This window comes from Panthera uncia (genome assembly GCF_023721935.1).
Source record: "Panthera uncia isolate 11264 chromosome B3 unlocalized genomic scaffold, Puncia_PCG_1.0 HiC_scaffold_1, whole genome shotgun sequence".
Lineage (NCBI taxonomy): Eukaryota > Metazoa > Chordata > Mammalia > Carnivora > Felidae > Panthera > Panthera uncia.
The window spans coordinates 12662310-12680364 of NW_026057582.1; the positions used below are offsets into that span (position 1 = coordinate 12662310).

The 18055-nt window shown below is 41.8% G+C and overlaps 1 protein-coding gene across 6 annotated transcripts in view; it reads left to right on the forward strand.

Moving 5' to 3' along the window:
• The window catches only part of RPS6KA5 (ribosomal protein S6 kinase A5), a 177396-nt gene extending 163810 nt beyond the window's left edge, over positions 1-13586 (forward strand). For all 6 annotated transcript variants that reach the window (XM_049612320.1, XM_049612322.1, XM_049612321.1 and 3 more), the window contains 3 exons: positions 6848-7007; positions 8808-8971; positions 10473-13586. In XM_049612320.1, the coding sequence (XP_049468277.1) occupies positions 6848-7007; positions 8808-8971; positions 10473-10712 (564 nt within the window). In that variant the 3' untranslated portion in view covers positions 10713-13586. The remainder of the gene's footprint in view (positions 1-6847; positions 7008-8807; positions 8972-10472) is intronic.
• Positions 13587-18055: the final 4469 nt, after the last annotated feature.

Sequence of the window (18055 nt, forward strand, 5' to 3'; positions counted from 1 at the left end):
ATATATATATACGTATATATATATATATATATGCGTATATGTGTATATATATATATATACATATATATACGTATATATATATATACACACACATATATAAGCTTATATATATATATACATATATATATACGTACACATATGCACACACATATATATATATATTCTATGAGATTTTCAGACTAAAACTGTAATGAAAGACAATGATTTAGGGTAAGTTAACAAATTAATGGATAAAGCGGGAAATATTTATAGTAACTTATAGTAATCGTGATAAGCATGCTTTTCACAAAATGACCTGGGCTGCTGTGATCAGAAACAGAACATTAAGCTAGAAAAATAATCTTGGCATGTTTCTTCTCAAAATAGCTTTACTTTTTCTGCATGTAACTTGTAATGCATAATCTTAGGGAGAAATTTTCGGACAAAACCGAAAGAGTAGAGGAACAAGCAGACTCACTCATGACATTGTGTGGAGGTGATGTGCGTGAGCTCCCCCTCTTCTAACCCACTGCCTGCCGCCACCATATTACGTGTGCTTTCTGGCTTTCTCCTTCTTCTGTTTACGTGTACAGCTGTTTGGGTTTTTTAGCAAATGAGCTTATATTATACGTGTAGTTGGAGCCTCCAAACTTCATTTAACCTTTTCTTTATAATGAGCAGTTAGCATTTTCCAGTTTTTCACTAATTACAAACTACACAAATGACTATTTTTTAATAGATGTGGCTGCATTTGTCTCATTTCCCTGGAATAAACTCCTACGAGAAGGGCACGCACATCTTTATTTTGACATCTATGCCTCAGATTCCTTCTAGAAGGTTTACCAGATCATGTTCCATCAACTGTATGTGAATACATCGGATACTATCAATTTCAATCTGAAATTATTTTCTACTGTTGTAATTTGCATACATTTCTTTGATGAATATTCAGTTTTGAGCATCTTTTCATGTATTTGGACACTTGTATTTTCTTTTTTATGAATTGCTGTTTATGAGCTTTGCCCATTTTAAAGCTCTGTGAAGGACTTTAATCCTTTGTCTGCCATTGATAGTGGAGATGTTTTTACTCTGATTTTGTCATTTGAAAACTTTGTTTATAGTATCATGGGATTTTCACTTGTGTTTCAGGGTTTAAATGGAGAATTTTTTTATTTCTCTGTAGTAAGACATCAGTCTTTTCCTTTATGACGTGTTTTTAAAAAATTTTTTTAATGTTTATTTATTTTTGAGAGAGACAGAGACAGAGCATGAGCAGGGGAGGGGCAGGGAGAGAGGGAGACACAGAATCCGAAGCCGCTCCAGGCTCTGAGCTGTCAGCACAGAGCCCAATGCGGGGCTCGAACTCACAGACCTCAAGATCATGACCTGGCCCGAAGTAGGACGCTTAACTGACTGAGCCACCCAGGCGCCCCTGTGACATGTGGTTTTGATGTCAGATTGTCACACACCCCTACCCCAACCCAGGATTATAAAAATATTCTCCCAAATTTCCCTCCAGAATTATATTTTATTTTTATACTTAAATCTGCACTCCATCTGGGATTTATTTTGGTGTCGATTCTCCCACAGTGGCTAACCAGTTGTCCCTGCAGGATGGTTCCTCTTTTATTTTTAAGCTTTATATGGTTTTTATTTCAGCAATTTTAACTCATCATTTATAATTTTCAAATGAAAATATTTACGAATAAGGTTTTTTCAATAAAAATAAACAACGAACTGCTATAGATTTGAGAGTTTTGTTTAAGGGCTTAAACTGATTACATTTTCATTAACCTTCTCCGAAAAAATTAGTCTAAATAAAGGAGAGCTTTCCAATTTTAGTAATAATATAAAAGTACCCCTTGTAAAAGAGCCTTTACTTTAAATATAGGTCAGTTTTAATCATCATGCTTTTTAAAGTTTTACCAAACAGTCTTCGAGATGTGGACGAGTGTTTTAGAGCTTCCGAATGCCACATCTATGGAAATAGCTGTGTGTCACAGCACGGACGGGAGCCATGCTTCTCTCTAGATCTATTTGTCAAGTTTCTAAGGCAAGCAAGGGGCAAAGAACAGCTTACACGATGCCACAGGAGTACGGTCACAGTATCCAAACTATGGGCCGTTCTACAGGACGACCAACCCAGTTTCTCCTAGAAAAAAGAAAAGAGCCTGAGACCCTACAGATTAAAAGACACTTAGGAAACAATATTTACACTTACTTCAATTCTGATTCAAGCAAATTCTAATTTTAATGCTATTTATTAGGTTCAAACTCTAAGTCATCCAGATATAATTATAATAGATACATACGACATATATAACACAGATGGAGAAATTTGGATATTGATTGGGTACTGAATGATATAAAGGAATTACTGCTAATTTTTTTTAGATGTGATAATGGTGTTGTTGTGGTTTTTAAAAGATCTTTGCCGTTTAGAGATACACAATGAAATACGTATGCAGAATGTTAGTATATACCTTAAACTGTCAAAAAAAAAAAAAAAAAAGAAACAACCCAGAGTGCTTTGTGAACTTTTCTACATGAATAAATGCATATCTTCAGAGGATCTAGATACAAAGCCTCAGTTATTCCATAACAAGCACAAAGTTTATTTGGAGTCTCCTGATTTGCGTTAGAAATCTGTGGCCCTTGGGGTGCCTGGCTGGCTCAGTCAGAAGAGCATGTGACTCTTAATCTCGGGGTTGTGGGTTTGAGCCCCACTGGGTGTAGAGATTACTTAAAAATAACATCTTTAAAAAAATAACAAAATAAAATCTTAAAAAAAAAGAAAGGAAATCTATGGCCTTTTTGTATGTTGTATCTAATAAACATGAATGTAGCTATTATAGTTTGAAAATAATTTATATTACCCCCATTGAGTAAAACAAATACTCCAGGAAGCTGCATCATGTAGTATCATATGGCATGATTACAACCCCCGTCTACCTCATAGATATGCAATCCCTGTCAGAAACCTACAGGACTTTGGGGCGCCTGGGTGGCTCTGTCAGTTAAGCATCTGACTTCGACTCAGGTCATGATCTCGTGGTTTGTGGGCTCGAGCCCCACGTCGGGCTCTGTGCTGACAGCTCAGAGCCTGGAGCCTGGATTCTGTGTCTCCCTCTCTCTCTGCCCCTCCCCTGCTCTCACACACACACACACACACACACACACACACACAATCTCTCTCTCTCAAAAATAAATATTAAAAAATGTTTTAAACAAATGTACGGGACTTTAATTAAAATAGAGCTTACACGGTGTCTTAGCTTGGTGCTGCCATAACAAAATACCACTGATTAGGTGGCTTAAGCAACAGAAATATATTTTCTCACAGACTGGATGCTGGGAATTCCAATACCAAGATGCCAGCAGCACTGGTGTCTGGTGAGGATTTTGTCCTTGAGTCGTCAACAGCCACCTGCTCTCTGTATCCTCACATGGCCTCTCCTCAGTGTGTATGCTTAGAGAGAGAGCATGAGCAAGCTCTCTGGTGTTTCTTTTTATAAGGACACTAATCCTATTGGATCAGGACCCCGCCCATATGACCTCATTTAACTTTAATTACCTCCATAAAGGCCCTGTCTCTAAATACAGGCGTGTTGGAGGTTGGGTCTTCAACATATTAATTCTGGAGGCAGACAAACATTCAGTCCATAACACACAGTATTTACATGGGCTAGGATCGTATGCTACCCCACGGGTACATTTAACATACCTGTGGGGTGACAGCTAATTCCATTAAAACATGATCCTCCACTCACAGAATCCAGATATGGGGGATCCAGCACCAATGGATCAGCCAGTGGTTCAACACAATCCTCAGGGACAGAGCCCCAGCCCCACACGGTATTGTCCTGAGCAGCTGCCTTCACTGAGTTTTTCACGCTCTAGCAGGCCACCTATCGAGCAGTCTCAATTTCCTTTCTTCCTCCATAGAGGAAGGAAGTCCTAGAGAACCCCTCCTCAATGAGGCCATTGGCTTGAGCTGAGGAAGAAGTGCTGGTGCAACAGAGATAGGTGGCACGCACTGTGAATGTAACTTGCTCATGCCTTCTGGACTTCCTAGGGTTGATTCTAAGTGTGCTGTGTCCATAGGACATTGGATCGCTGCTCGGGCTTTGTGAATCAGTGCTGATCATAGTATAAGATGCACTGCTTTTGGTATCCCTTCTATAGGCATTCATAGTCTACTAGGAACCAGTAGCGTCCAGGAGATGCTTTTCAGAGAGTAGTTCTCTGCCATGGAAGGCATGACCCCACACAGAATCCTTCAGGTCTGCTCTACAACTCCTCTGTTGCAGCTGCCAGAGACTCCACACAGCATTCTTCCCTTTCGCAGATACCTCTAACAAAGTCGAGTCAACCAAATGCTATGGCCTAGGTAGCAGGACGGCTTGTGTTTCAGCCAGGACCTGCCACAGAGCCCTCTTGCCTCTGGGCCCCACTTGGAACTGGTAGCCTTCCAGGTCACTTGATAAATGGATTGGAGCAGGATTCTCAAGTGCAATGTATGCTGTCGCCAAAATCCAAGGAAGCCCACTGAGTCCTGCACCTCTTTCTTAGTGGGACAAGGTACAGCAATTTATCTTTCAGGGGAAATGTCTCTATGCCCCTAACCATTGGAGCTCTAAAGTCTTTACCAATGTGATAGTCCCCTGAACGTTTATGGAGTTCATCTCCGTCCCTCTGACATTCGTGTGCTTATAAGGCATTTGGGATACGTGCTAGTTCCTGCTCCCCAGGTCTCACTTAATGAAGACATCAGTATAGAGAGCCAGCATGGGATTCTTGAGAATGTCGAGATGATCAAGGTCCTAACAGACTATATTATAACAGAGCAGGAGAGGTCACACAGCTCTTGGGCAAGACAGTGAATGCTATCCTTGGTATGTGAAGACCTACTGCTTTGATCCTTCCTATTGATAGAGATCAAGAACAATCTGTTGACCAGATCAATAGGTGCTTATCGATGCCAGCACCATATTGACTTGTACCACATTCAGCATGGCAGCTGATCCCTGCAGTTCCTTTGGTGTGTACACTGTTCCCTGTTCTCAGTTCTTCCCGCTCAGGAATGTAATTGTCTTCACTTCAGCTTTAGACTCTGCTCTCTGGGAAACCCAGGCTGAAGTGTTGGAGCCTCCAGTGATCTAGAAAGCAGACCTTTAGGAAGGGGCTCTAAAGTCGCCTGACTCACTGTTCTGATTCCCCACCTTCCATTGAGAAAATGGGGTCCCTGCTGCCTTCCAGCCAGAGAAAGAGGAGGAAGAACAGAGTGAAGCCTGGTATATTAGTGAGCAGGCTCCCGCTGTTACCACGTGCAATGGCTTGTGTGATCCTGTTACATTTGTTGTGTAGATGAAGAAAAAGTCTAAGAGAGGTTAACTAACATACCCAAGCTAGTAAACTAAAAAGCTAGAAAACAGAAGCTAGTAAGTAAAAAAGCAGTTGTTGGAAACCAGGTCTGTCTGACGCTAAAGCTCATTTTCCCCTCCTACCGCCTATCTTCTCTCGGGAGTAACTATGACAGATGGCGGAGGCCCTCGTTACACATCCTGGAAAGTTATACCGAAGGGTGGGTGGGCCTCTGCCAGCTCAGGAAAGAAAATGGCCTTCTGAGGGGACCGAGTAGCTTGTGCGCAGTCCAGGAGGCCTAGGAACTGTCGGTGCGGAATAGGGGGTGGGAATACGGCTACTGCAGAGGCTGAGCCCAGGAGGGAAGACGAGGCCGGAGCTTGAAAGGTGCCCTGTGAATGTCGGGAAGCCGGTGTAGGAGTCTGAAGAGGGAAACTTCGGGAAAAGACATCGGCTGTGTGAATGTTGCCGGTATGCAGGAAGGATGAAGGAAAGAAGATTTAGGGAGGTTTCTGGTTTTCTTAGATTGTTCTGGCATTGTTCTTCAGGTGTCCTAGCATTTCCCTCCTTAGAACAAGGGTCTTCCGGGGCACCTGGGTGGCTCAGTAAGCTAAGCATCTGACTTTGGCTCAGGTCATGATCTCACAGCATGAGTTTGAGCCCCTCGTTGGGTTCTGTGCTGACAGCTCAGAGCCTGGAGCCTGCTTCAGATTCTGTGTTTCCCCTCTGTCTCTGCCCCTCCCCCATTGACAGTCTGTCTCTCTCCCTCTCTCTCTCTCTCTCTCTCTCTCAAAAATAAATAAAAACATTAAAATTGAAGAAAGAAAGAAAAGAAAGAAAGAAAGAAAGAAAGGAAGAAAGAAAGAGGAAGAAAGAAAGAAAGAAAGAGGAAGAAAGAAAGAAAGAAAGAAAGAAAGAAAGAAAAAGTGTCCTAGGGAAAGGATGTGTGGAATTGAATAGAAAAAAATAGCTATTGGGGTACCTGGGTGATTCAGTGGGTTAAGGGTCATGAAGTCATGATCTCACAGTCATGAGATCGAGCCCTGCTTTGGGCTCAGCACTGAGCATGGAGCCTGCTTGGGATCTCTCCCTGCCTCTCTTTCTGCCCTCCTCCACTTATTCTCTCTTCCTCTCTCTCTTTCTCTCAAAATAAATGCATAAACTAAAAACAATTGCATTAAAAAATAGCTGTTGAGGCATTCTGCTCCCTCTCAATTCTCTGTTAACACGAATACTATTTTTTCAGAAGCAGCCGGATTATCCTTGTTTTGTTTTTCTTGCTCTTTAAATCTTGGTATCATAATAAGCCGGCTCACTTTATTTACAAGGCTTTGAAATGTGTTTGTTGCTTCAGTGATAGAAGTCTACATAATCTTCTAAACCCAGTAAGGCTAGTTATTGTATTTGGTAAACTATGCTGATGAAGTTAGTAGTGAGATTACTGGAGTGGCTTTGACAATGACTTTGGCAGACATTCTGTTCTGTTCCCTTTTTTTCTTGATAGTATACAATGTTGTCAGGGCAAGTCCCATTCCAATCTCACGACAAAAGTTTGACATGTACCAGTGCAGTGGAGATCATGAAGAAAATTAAAAAGGGAGATTTCTCCTTTGAAGGAGAAGCCTGGAAGAATGTATCCCAAGAAGCTAAAGATTTGATCCAAGGTAAGAATCTGATGCAATTTTACATTTTGTATGATGTGTAGTGATTAAAGTGGAATCATACTCATTGTGCATATATTTATTTGTTAATTACTCATGGAGCTTACATGTGTTCTAAAAGGTTTCCAGGTTAGTCTACTGAACCTTTTTTTTTTTTTTTCCATTTTTTAAAATATTTATTTTTGAGAGAGAGACAGAGCGTGAGCCAGGGAGGGGCAGCGAAAGAGGGAGACACCAGAATCCGAAGCAGGCTCCAGGTTCTGAGCTGTCACTACAGAGCGGGACTCAGGGCCAGAACTCACGAACCACAAGATCATGACCTGGGCGGAAGTCCAGCACTTAACTGACTGAGCCAGCCAGGCGCCCGGCCTTATTTTTTTTCTTACCAGAACTCTGTCCCTTAGTAGTCTTACCCACATGCACAGGGCCCGCAGTGTCTCAATCTAACACCTCCAAAATGAACTGACACTATTTTACTATCCTTTCCCCCCAAACATGCCTCTTCCCATCCCCCTCTCGCACTGCCAAGCAGCCAAATTACCAAGACAGAAACCTGGACGTCACCGTACGTCCCGCACCTTCCTTACCTTCCGCAGCCACTCAGTGCTGCAGGTTGGGTGTCTCTCCTCACCACCTCCTGCGGTTCACATGGCCGCCCTCGGGTCTTGCCATCCTTCCTCTCCTGAGATCCCACACCATCCTTTCAGCCTGTCTCACTTCCTCTGACTTTACCTGTCCGTTATCAATCAGCAGAGCGACCTTCCTCGTATCCAGACGTGCTCATGCCTCTCTTCTGTTAAAAATCCTTCAGAGAGTCCCTGTTAGCTTCAGGTCAGACTCCTATATGGGAGCATTTGAGATTCAAAGTCCTTGGTGACCTGGCCCTGCCTGCCTATGCTTCCTGTTACCCTTACTCTGCCTTTGAATTCTTCAAATGTGCCGGCCCTCAGATTCCTGTGTGACTTTACTCTGGCGCTTTGTAATTCCTGGGGCGTCCCTCTTCGTTGAGCCCACCTGTACCCATCCCCCCAGGACTCATCTTCTGGAAGCCTTCCGGGGTGCCCCCACTCTCTGGTCAGAGCCCTTCCCTGGGGCGGCTAACACACTGTGCCTGGGGATTTTGCTATTGCGCTCGTCCCCTGATGCTGTCCTAGTTGGTTTTGTCTGTACATCAACTCAGAGCTCCTCTTTGTGTCTCCATCTCCATATCTCCCCTGCCTTACGGCACTTACTGACTTGTACAAGATGTTTGTACACAAGGGGCGCCTGGGTGGCTCAGCCAGTTAAGCGTCCGACTCTTGATTTGGGCTCAGGTCATGATCTCACAGTTCACGCCATGGAGCCCCACGTCAGGCTCTGAGCTGACAGTGCAGAGCCTGCTTGGGATTCTCTCTCTTCCTCTCTTTTTGCCTCTCTCCCCTTCATGAGCGCACACGTGCACGCTCCCTCTCTCTCAAAATAAATAAATAAACATTAAAAAAAGGATTGTTTGTACACAAATGAAGTACATCTAGGTGCTCTTTGTTCCCTTGGAGCTTCCCATTGGCCAGTGGGCGTCTTTATGTGGGTGCTAATTTTCTCCTGATCAAGAAGCCAGTTAGCCTCCAGCAGACATAGGCTATTGTAGGCCTTATCATCAATTAGCACCCAGCATTTACTAGGAGATTTAAATGTATATGAAAATGTAATTACCTTAGTAGGAGTTTGAAGCCTTATAGAAACCATTGTGTCATGTGAACCTCATTGAGATTTATGTCTGAAGCAACAAATCATAAAATAAAAATATCTCAATTATTCCCATAGGACTTCTCACAGTCGATCCAAATAAAAGGCTTAAAATGTCAGGCTTGAGACACAATGAATGGCTTCAAGATGGCAGTCAGCTGTCCTCAAATCCTCTGATGACTCCAGACATTCTAGGATCTTCAGGGGCTGCTGTGCAAACCTGTGTGAAAGCCACCTTCCACGTAAGGCCCTGGGCTCTGCACACATAGGGCGGGTTTGAATCATGACCTCAGAGACACATCCTTAGTGGTGCATTGAAAATAATGCGTTTTTTTTTTTTAAGTTTAGGTATGTTTTTAGAAATGCCTTCGTGATATAAACACATGGATTAACACAAAGTGTGTGGGGCATCAGAGTCACTGCTGACCCACAAGCACTCATATGACATTTAGAATGAGCTTGTGAGATGGGGCAGTCGTGTGACATTTGAGTAGTTGAAAGTTTTTGGGAGATCATGAAAACAATAGGCTTCATATTGGAACTTTTCTCTCTCAAATAAGCTAAATCATTTTCTTTGAAAGCCATAAATAAACATTAGGAGCGAAGGCACATGTGAAAGTCTGTTCACTTAACAACCATTGACACATCACATATCCTCGAGGCTGCGGGGGACGTGTCGTCAGAGTACACGCATTTGTACCAAGCAGCTGCTAATGCTTTAAGATAATCGCATAAGGAATAGGTGAGTTCCGGAGAAGTACAATTACCTCTGAAGGGATCATCTTGAGAGAGGAAAAAGGACAGTTTCTTCTTCAGCGGCAGACGTGGATCAAAAATTAATGAACGAGGATACCGTTGAGGTGCGCAGGGAGTGACTGCGAAGGTTGTAGCAGATGGTCGCCCATCTTCCCGGTGGTATTTGAGGCAAAGCGATCAGTAGTAGCCCCAGTGACACCCAAGCTGGAGACCAAGAAAAGTAGGGACAGGCTGCTGGGAGGAGAAACCAGGCCGAGGCATGTGGCGCAAAGCCTTTCTATGTAGATGAAGTGTCCAAGATCCACCCGGATTACCCCGACTTGGAGGTGGAGAGCAGGGGCCTGTAATGGATCAGGTCTGCTCTGTATTGGGGTTTTGTGGTCAGAATTTATTTTATTTTATTTTATTTTATTTTATTTTATTTTATTTTATTCTATTTTATTCTATTTTTATTTTATTCTTATAAGTTTATTTATTTATGTATTTTGAGAGAGAGAGAGAGAGAGAGAGAGAGAGAGAGAATCCCAAGCGGGCTCGTCACTGTCAGTACAGAGCCCCATGCGGGGCTCGGACCCACCAACCATGAGATCATGACCTAAGCCGATGCTTAACCACCTGAGCCACCCAGGTGCCCCTGTGGTTGGATTTAAATCTCAGACGCAGGACCAGTAAAAGTAATGGGGGTTGGAGGGGGGGTGGTGAGTGTTTTTTACTGAGAGGTAGCGCTGACCTCGTCAAAAGATTGAGGAAGAATCAGGACTCCTGAGCAGCCTGGCTGGTTTGATTTACGCAGAGCCCTGGGGACTCTTCCCCTGAGCTTGTGCGTCCTGCCAGGAGGTTGGCAAGTACCGGTTTTAAGGACTTTGTTCCCGAAACAACTTGGAGCCGTGGTTGCCAACCAAAAGTTGTCTTCTTCTAGAAGTCAGACGTGCCCGGAAAGCGTCAGCCCCTTTGCCTTCACAGAGGCTCCCTCTCTTTCTCCCCTAGGCCTTTAACAAATACAAGAGAGAGGGGTTTTGCCTGCAGAATGTCGATAAGGCCCCTCTGGCCAAGAGAAGGAAAATGAAGAAAACCAGCACCAGCACAGAGACGCGCAGCAGCTCGAGCGAAAGCTCCCACTCGTCCTCCTCCCAGTCCCACGGGAAGACCACCCCGACGAAGACACTGCAGCCCGGCCACCCCGCTGACGGCAGCAACCCGGACACCCTCTCCCACTTCTCGGACTGAGCGCGGGCGGGCGGAGGGCAGGACTGTCGCCGCCGACGACCCATCGCACCCGCGTGCCCTCAGCCTGTGCCTGAGGTGACGTCGTGCGCTTTTAAAAACGTGCCCCGTTGGTCTTCGCGGAACCTGCCTCTTAGGGAGTCGTTTTCAGGCAAACCCAACTGGTTGCCCGTGTCCAAAAAGCACTGCACGGAGAATGTTACTGTGAACAGAGCACACGTTTTACTGTTGAGTGACCTGGCGTGACGCCAACAGGACTGTTCCTGAAAGAGCAGGGGTGTCTGTAAACCTACTTAGGGACGGGTCAGGTTCGAGCTGCTTACAAAACGAGTCTCGGGTGTTCCAGACGTCCGCCCGCAGGAGTCACGCGTACGGTGATGATGATGCCTTTTGCTTTGCCTCGGGGACCGTGTGGCCTTTTAAGAGATGGGCCCCCGCGGAGCAGTGCAGAGATTGTGTAGTGAATTTGATGCGTGGCGTTCGCTCATTTCCTGAGAGAGGGTTTTAACTTATTGTCTTTGTTTTATGGTTGCCTATGATGGTAACCTGTTGTTATGAGTCCTTTTCTAAAAAGTAAAAGAAAAAAAAAAAGATACAGGAACGTAAGGTCCCATACTCTGTACTGGGGACCCATCTGACATGCATGCTAAGCTACGTACGGTTTTAATTTCGCACTGCTCTTTCCTGGCAGGTTGTTTTAATGGTTATTGCCGAATATTGAGGTACACGTCTCTGTTTTAAGTAATACTGCACTTTGTAAAAGACTATGGATAAAGCAAACTATTTTATAAAGTGCACCATTTAAAGCACATGTGCTGCATTTTTGCCCGTTTTTCCATCATCCGCTTTAAATTTGTCCTCACGTCCCCCTTCTACCTTGTCTGCGACAAGCAGAATGGGCACAATCACGATCCACTTAGGCACCGATGCGAAGAAAATCTAAAGGAAAATTCTATGAAACACTGTGCTTCACATCTGTGTACTGCGTTGTGCTGCAGCGAGGCATGCCCTCCCGGAGTCGGATATTATGTACATACTATTTTAGAATCATGACTCTGACTTGTCTTGAAATTTTTCTGTTAAATTTTAAATGCAGAGAGCATATTTTATAAACTTCCGCAGAGCCCTTTTGTTGCTCCAAAGTTCTGCATTCCTACAGAAAACAAGTACTCTGTGATGGAGACCTTTCACCAAAAAGATTGCTTCCTTTTCAAATACAATGAATTCATTCCCTATGCAAAAAGAAAAAAAAAAAAAGATAGGATTTGTACATTGTATTTTCTTTTAAAGCCATCACAGGAAATGTCAGGACTGAGAAAAGTGATCTTGGCTGTGTTTACAAGAATCATGCTTAAAAAGATAATGCCCAACATGTTTATTTTATAATTTTTGTGAGTGATAATCTCTTGAGCATTGGTTTGGAATTTGGGCATGATATTTATTTATTCCTTTCTTGAGATAATAGCAGCATTAATTTCAAACAGTTACAAATACTAAAAATATTGCACTCTATGTAATAGTATATTTATTACTAAATCAATGTACATATTAATAGCACAGGCAAAAAATGGCAAATATTAAAATATTTTCAAAATACTGTATCACTCTGTTCACATTTTTGTCCGTGAAGGTTATTGGAAATGACTTTTTATACTTTTTAGCGGCCCAAATGGCTATATAATTCTCACAAGTCAATGAAACTTTTGTGCTCCTAGCTTTCAGTCATTTCTGGTAATGATGGGAAATCTTACATGAATTATTACCACCATATAGCTAATTCACAAAATGTGATTTCCTCAGGCACAGAATTATAATAACCAAGAAAATGTCCGTTTGTATCTATAGTTATGTTAAATAGATTTGGAAATGTCTAAGTTAGCTCTTCAGGTCATTTTTTTTTAACTGTGCATCCTAGTAGAAAATACTACTTGCAGAGTATAAACTAAACAGACTTTGTTGCTAATGGAAAACGATCCAGAAAAATGGTCAGTGTAATGATTGAAGATGCCATTGACTCCTGGATGTTGAAATTGAGGGGTTTCATTTTCGTTTATTTTCATTGCCTCTTCTTCAGAAGGACTTGACAGAAAATGAAATGGGTAAAAAGGCAGAGTAAGAAGAGGAAGGAAGGAGCAGCTAATCCATCCCAATGAGGGTCTCTGAATAATCTAGAATGGGCTTTTGAAAAGACCTAAAAGCACTCGGGGTGGTGCCCCATGTCAAATACCTTCATCCCCACCCCGCTTATGAATTCCAGAAAGACAGCCTCTGATGCTAAGCTTGCAGTGGTTACACTGTGTGCAAACTGTCACCGCCCAGTGACTTGTATTCTAAAATTCACAACACTTTCACTTAGTCACATCAGAAGTAAGCTAAGAAATATTTTATATGAAAATACTTCATATGAACTCTTTCTTAGTATTAGGAGTAGAATAGAAGTAGATCCAAAAAAGCCCCCAATATATAAATACATTAATTTCTCTTTATAATATTAATTTTGGAGATAAGGCGAAATCACCCCTTCCTTTTTCCCTTATTGATTTTATTGCATGTCGTTTTCATACCATCATAGACCCTGATTCAAATATTTTATAACTATATATGGCTAATGGAGAGTCAAGAATAAGAAAAGGAAAGTCGTAGAGGAAACAAATTTTAAAAGACCCATTTCTTCTAACTACTGTGCCAGATCCTGTGGCTGACTGAGTTAAATCAGCTATTTTGAAATTCATTAATTCTTCCAAACCTCTATAAAATAATAAGTCAATGAGCCACTGGAACAAAAAATCAAGCCTCCTGGGTTCATTCCAAACATGCTTGTTTGTGTTGGAGTTGCAGATTCATTTACCTGTGAAAAGCTGCTTTTTCATTTTTTTATATTGCTACTGATTTCTTTAAAAAAACTATGTAAAGGGCTACATTTAAAATGTAAGTTTGGGGCACCTGGATGGCTCAGCCAGTTAAGTGTCCAACTTCGGCTCAGGTCATGATACCAGGTTTTATGGGTTCGAGCCCCACATAGGGCTCTGTGCTGACAGCTCCGAGCCTGGAGCCTGCTTCAGATTCTGTGTCTCCCTCTCTCTCTGACCCTCCCCCGTTCATGCTATGTCTCTCTCTGTCTCAAAAATAAATAAACGTTAAAAAAAAAAAGTTTTTTTTAAATAAAAAAAGACAAGGAAATGTAAGTTAAATATGAACCCAATGCTATAGCTTTGTTTTCCTGCTTGTAGGTAGATGGGGAAATCGTTGTTTCTCTTGTTTTCTTTGTTTAAAATCCAGGAAGGTTGACGAACATGACATTCTTAACGGCGGTTTTATTTTTGACTTTCTATGGGGCTGGTCACGCAAAATGTGCACTGTCGTGTTGAAATATATGTGACAATTATCCTCATGAAAGACCTACTGGTTGTGTAGACCTTAGATCATTCATAACAGTTTATTTTAGGCGCTATAGTGCTAGCCTATTTGCTGAAGTTATAAACACCAGTAAAAGGAGAGATTAAGTGTACAATAATTCTCATTCTCCTGATGAGTAAGAAGGGAAATACAGAGGGTGCCACATTACATGTAAAGGTAACGCTTTAGTACTGAAGTTTTGAAAAATATCCTTAAGAACTTTACCGCATGACTTTTTAAAAAGACGAAGAGGAAGGCACATTCGAACATACTTAGAGAAATTTTTGAAAGACTGGCATTTTAACAGATAGCAGGTGTACTTCTGTCTCAAGGGGTATGTATGCATCCTTGGGTGTGGAATTGAAAACTTGCCGAAAATAAGTACAGTAATCCACGTAATTATGTAAATTCTTCCACAGCCTTCATAAAGATAAGAATTCGTCTTCCTAGAAAGTAAGTAAGTGGGATATAAAAAGATGAGAAACGTTGTTCTTCCGTGTGAACGATTAAGGGGGACAGTGGTGTCACACAATTCAGACGAATGCCATTCCGCCCGTCGCCATCTGTGGTGTCTTCACGGACGGCAGCAAGTGTACTTTCTCTTGCTTTCCAATGGTACAACCGCACACGTGAGTGTTTCCCCACACTGACACTTTACTCCCCACTTCTTAACACACCCATGTGTTGACTAATGTTTATGGATTGTAGTTAACATCAGAGAAATCCTTGATGGGGGCAGAGAAGGGAACATTTGGGGATGAAAGGACTGTAGGAAAAGGGAAATACTGGCCCTGTGGGAAAATGAGCAGCTTTACATCTCGGAGGTACAAACAATTGCTATGAACGTGGACAGAGGGTGACTTTACAAAAAGGCCATTTCGGTAGCCATGTGTATAAATCTCTTTTAATCATTGTATCTACTGGGTCGGTAGGTGAAATTATTTAGCGTGTCTATACAGGCTTTGTAAGATGGTTATTTTTTGCTAGGAGGCCCATGTGATTGCTTTCTCCTCTCTTTCCCTGTTCCCTCTCCAACTGTTCCTACTGCTTTCTGCCATGGAGACCATTGACGTTCCGTGGCCAAAGAGACCAGTCCAAATGGAGCACTAAGGGTACATGTAGGTAGTGATCATATTCTTTAAAAATTTTAGGGGCGCCTGGGTGATTCACTCGGTTAAGTGTCCGACTTTAGCTCAGGTCGTGATCTCACAGTTCGTGAGTTCGAGCCCTGCCTTGGGCTCTGTGTTGACGACTCCAAGCCTCGAGCCTGGTTGGGATTCTGTGACTCCCTCTCTCTCTCTCTCTCTCTCTCTCTCTCTGTCTGCTCCTCCCCTGCTCACACTCTGTCTCTGTCTCTCTCTCTCGCTGTCTCTCAAAAATAAATAAACGTTAATTTTTTTTCTGATTTTAATGCAGTATAGCATATAAAGTGCACAGATCTTAAGTGGACAGCTCAGTGAACGTTAACTTATGTATGTACCCTCATAACCATCACCTCAATCAAGATAAGGCTCCCACTCCATACTCAAACTTAACTACTGTTCTTCTGGCTTCTGTCTCCCGTAGACTTGTTTGCCTGCCCTTGTGTCTGGTTGGGTTTGATGATCATCGTATCTGTGAAATTCAACTACGTCGGTGCATGCAGCCATAACAGTAGTGTGCTCTTTTTCATTGCTGTGTATTATTCCATCAGATGAGTATATCCCCATTTATTTATCCATTCTAATGTTGATAGACATTTGGGTTCATAATTTTTAGCTTTTTTGTCTAAAGCTGTCACGAACATTCCCGTGCGTAACTTTTGGTGGATATGTACATTCATTCCCTTGGGTTTATACATAAGGATGAAACTTACTGAATCATAGGATGGATGCATATTTAGCTTAAAGATGTTGCCAAATAGTTTCCAACAGCTGTCGCACCAATTTACACTCCCACCAGCAATGTGTGAGTGGCGAAGTTGTATTTCCTTGTGGTTGTAGCCATTCTGGCGAAATTGTATTTCCTTGTGGTTTTAGGCATTCTGACAAGTGTGGATTCTGTTGTAGTTTTAATTTGCATTTCCCTGAGAAGCAGTGACAAGTAGAGCACCCTTTTATATCTTTATTAGCCGTTTGGACATTCTCACTTGTTGAGCACCTACTCAAGTCACTTAACAAGTTATAGTTACTCGCTTGTCTGTCTTTTTCCTATTGGTTGGCAGGGGCTCTTTATATTTTATTGGTATGAAGTTTTTGTCTGATGTGTTGTTATAAATCTCTTCTCTTTGGTTTGCTTTTTCACTTTCCAATTGATGTCCTTTGATGACCAGAAAGTTCTAATTTTTGTGAAGTGCGGTATACCCGTTTTTTATGGTTAGTGATTTTTGTGTCCTGTTTCATAAATCTTTACCCCAAGATTCTTATTCTTCTAAAAGCTTTATTTTATCATTCACATTAGATCTGTGATCCATCTAGCACTGGTATTTGTGCATGGTGTGAGATACTGCAAAGTTTACTTATTCCATGAGTGTTCACTTGACCTAGTACAGTGTCTTGAAAATCTCAGTGCGTTGCAGTTGTAATTTTTATAGTCTTCCCATCTGGTAATGTAAGATCTCTAACTTTGATATTCTTCCAGATAGTCTCGGCTATTTTTAACGCTTTGCATTTCCATATACATTTGTTTTTATTTTTTTTTATGTTTATTTATTTTTGACAGAGAGAGAGAGAGACAGAGTATGAGCGGGGGAGGGGCAGAGAGAGAGAGGGAGACACAGAATCTGAAACAGGCTCCAGGCTCTGAGCCATCAGCACAGAGCCCGATGCGGGGCTCAAACTCACAGACCATGAGATCATGACCTGAGCTAAAGTCAGACGCTCAACCGACTGAGTCACCCAGGCACCCCTTCCATACACATTTTAGAAACAGGTTGTTGCTTTCCTTGGGGAGGTTACCTATTAGGGTTTAATTGGTATGGCATTAAGTTATAGAGATCAATTTCAGGAGAATTTATATTTTCTCAATTTTGAGTTTTGTAATCCATAGACATGGCATATCTCTCTATTTAATTAGATCATCTTTACTTTGTCTCAACAAGGTTTTAAGATTTACATGTGGAGGTTAGATTTATCTTTAGATTTTTGATGTTTATATGTTATTATCTAATTATTGTTCATTAGTATGTAGAAATATAATTATTTTCTATACTGCCTTTGCATCTCTCAACCTTACTAACTTCACTTTAATTATACTAATTCTATAGATTCTTTTGTATTTCTTCATGTATACACATATCTCCTAAAAATAATGATAGTTTCACTTCTCCGTTTCCAATTTTTCTTTTTTTCCCTTACTGAGCTGACTAGACTTCTGGCAAAATCTTGAATAGAATGGTGACAGTGGACCTCTTTGGCTAGTTCCTAAACTCAAAATAAGAACTCAGTATTTTACCATTCAATATGATGTTTGGTGTAAATTTTTTAATAGATACCACTTGCCAAATTAAGGGATTTTTTTCTCCTAGTTTTCTGAGAGTTTTAATTAAATGCTTGTTCTACCTCTTCTGAGATGACCATGTGGTTTTTCTCTTTCGTTCTCATCTAGTGATTAATTACAGTAATTGATTTTCAAATGTTGCATTCCTGGAATAAACACACAAGCTACTCTGTTGTGGCCCAGAGCAGAAATCTGATGGTAATCATTTTCAGTCACCAAAGTCATTTTCCCCACAGTGGCTTCTTGCAATGATAACTTGGTTGTCATGGGTTCACATAGGAGGAAACCCAGTTTATTCGTTTGTTCCTTCACACACGTCTTTTTGAGCTCCTGCTCAGGCCAGGTACTATTCTCGACCTGGGTAATACAGCAGGAAATAAGATTTCGGCCACTTTGGGAGTTAGAGCCTCTCATTTCCTAGAAGGACTGCTCCCAAAGGGTTTCTGTGTTGTACTATTTCAAGACTTTTTCTT